This window comes from Condylura cristata, unplaced genomic scaffold, assembly GCF_000260355.1.
Source record: "Condylura cristata isolate star-nosed mole 26May11 unplaced genomic scaffold, ConCri1.0 scaffold00017, whole genome shotgun sequence".
Classification (NCBI taxonomy): domain Eukaryota; kingdom Metazoa; phylum Chordata; class Mammalia; order Eulipotyphla; family Talpidae; genus Condylura; species Condylura cristata.
This window is the reverse complement of record NW_004567118.1, coordinates 13,242,540-13,244,149: the sequence shown is the minus strand read 5'-3', so window position 1 is coordinate 13,244,149 and position 1,610 is coordinate 13,242,540. Positions and strand designations below refer to the sequence as shown.

Below are 1,610 nucleotides of genomic sequence, written 5' to 3'. Positions count from 1 at the left end.
AGTGACCACAGCTTCACATTGCTGCTAGCTGCCGCATGCCCTGCGGTCCCTTGATTGCGCCCTTAACACTGACTACACCCCTGTAAGTTATGATGTCATTAAAGTTCAGGGGTGCATTCCGTTTCCTCCAGGACTCAACTGGCACAGGCCCACCATGAGCGTTTAGCTGCTGCTGAGTTAGCTGAGAACATAAAGCAGGGACTTTGTCAGCCAGCCACCTAGGTGTGCACTGCTGTGGCAGAGCGCTCAGACTGTCAGGAGGGGAGGCTCGTTAACTGTGTTTTTAGAAGGCCCTACCTGTGTTACAGCTAAAACAGTGTACCCTCAACGAGAGGGCACTGCTATGACTTCGGAACACTAGCACCCTTTCACCTAGAAGTAATCAGATTGTTTTTTTCTTCTTCCTTATTTTTCCTCAAGATGAACTAAAATCCTGTTTTTGGAAGCGACTGGGTTGGTCTGAACCCTCCAGGTAATGAGATACCAGATGTTTGTAGGTCAAGGTTTACCCTTCATAGATAACATAAGCAGACTTTAAACAATTACAAGCATCTAAATAAACATTAATGGCAACACTTTGAATTCACAGTTGCTCAATTTTTAAAATGTTAATGTTTCTAGTTAATTAAAATATAAGGTGAAAATAATTCCAATTTTGATAGGGTCAGCACTAGAACAGTTTAGACAGAGAGAGGGAATACAAAAGCTCGGGTTATCCTTTGGCAGTCATTTTACATTTCCATCATACAGTTTTTGATCATAATGTCCCTTGATTGTAAAGGTCAAGGTCCCTTTCTCTCTAGTGAACTGAATAGAAAGAGGTTATCATTTGTGTCTTTAAAAAATGTGCAGCAACTTGAAACTCACATTTCTGTCTAAAATAACAACTTCTTTACAGGATAATCGTGCTGGATCAGAGTGACTTGTCAGAATGACCAGAACTGGATCAGAAATGGCCCTGTGACCCGAGTTGAGCGTCCTGCTTGTGAACCTTCCCCCTGATCTGCTCCAGTTGCCATCAGAGCAATGGTTTGATCGCTCATTCTGAGATCAGCTGCCACAGACATAAAGACATGATTTGGTCTGTTTGTAGCAGGTTTAGTCATATGTTTTAAGGAAAATAAAAGGTAGTTTTGACTGTAGAGTTTTCTTACTGTGCCCAGAATGGCCTTTTTTTTTTGTTGATACAGATTTTCAAAAACCTTAACTTCTGTTATATAATAAAATGTTTACTTTTAATACCAGTTAGATTTTAATTGTGTAAGATCTAATTTGAGTGGTTGGGACTCATGGGAGAGAAGCAACTACCCAGAGATTTTAATTTTTGTTAAAAAGTTTGACAAATAAGCAACATCTGCTCTCCCTACCATGCAAACTGGCACCAGTTGTCTGTTGTTTTTTTTTTTTAAGATTTATTTATGCATACAGAACTGGAGTACAGTACAGAGGTGTGGGGGGGGTGAGAAAAATCACCAAAGACAGTGGGGAGGAGAACAAGCAGATTGACAAGGTACACTGATGAGGGGAGCAGCGGGTGGGTCAGGAGGGGTCTGCCACGCCATGTGAATCATCTCCAGGACCGGGGATCAAACTCCCACTGAAGTGGCTGC

The 1,610-nt window shown here is 41.8% G+C and overlaps 1 protein-coding gene across 1 annotated transcript in view; it reads left to right on the top strand.

Annotated features, from left to right (window-relative positions):
* The window catches only part of TEX14 (testis expressed 14), a 64,265-nt gene extending 63,114 nt beyond the window's left edge, over positions 1-1,151 (top strand). Inside the window, exons 30-32 of the mRNA XM_012726061.1 lie at positions 309-318; positions 421-472; positions 899-1,151. Coding sequence (XP_012581515.1) covers positions 309-318; positions 421-472; positions 899-935 — 99 coding nt within the window. The 3' untranslated portion in view covers positions 936-1,151. The remainder of the gene's footprint in view (positions 1-308; positions 319-420; positions 473-898) is intronic.
* The last annotated feature ends 459 nt before the right edge of the window (positions 1,152-1,610 follow it).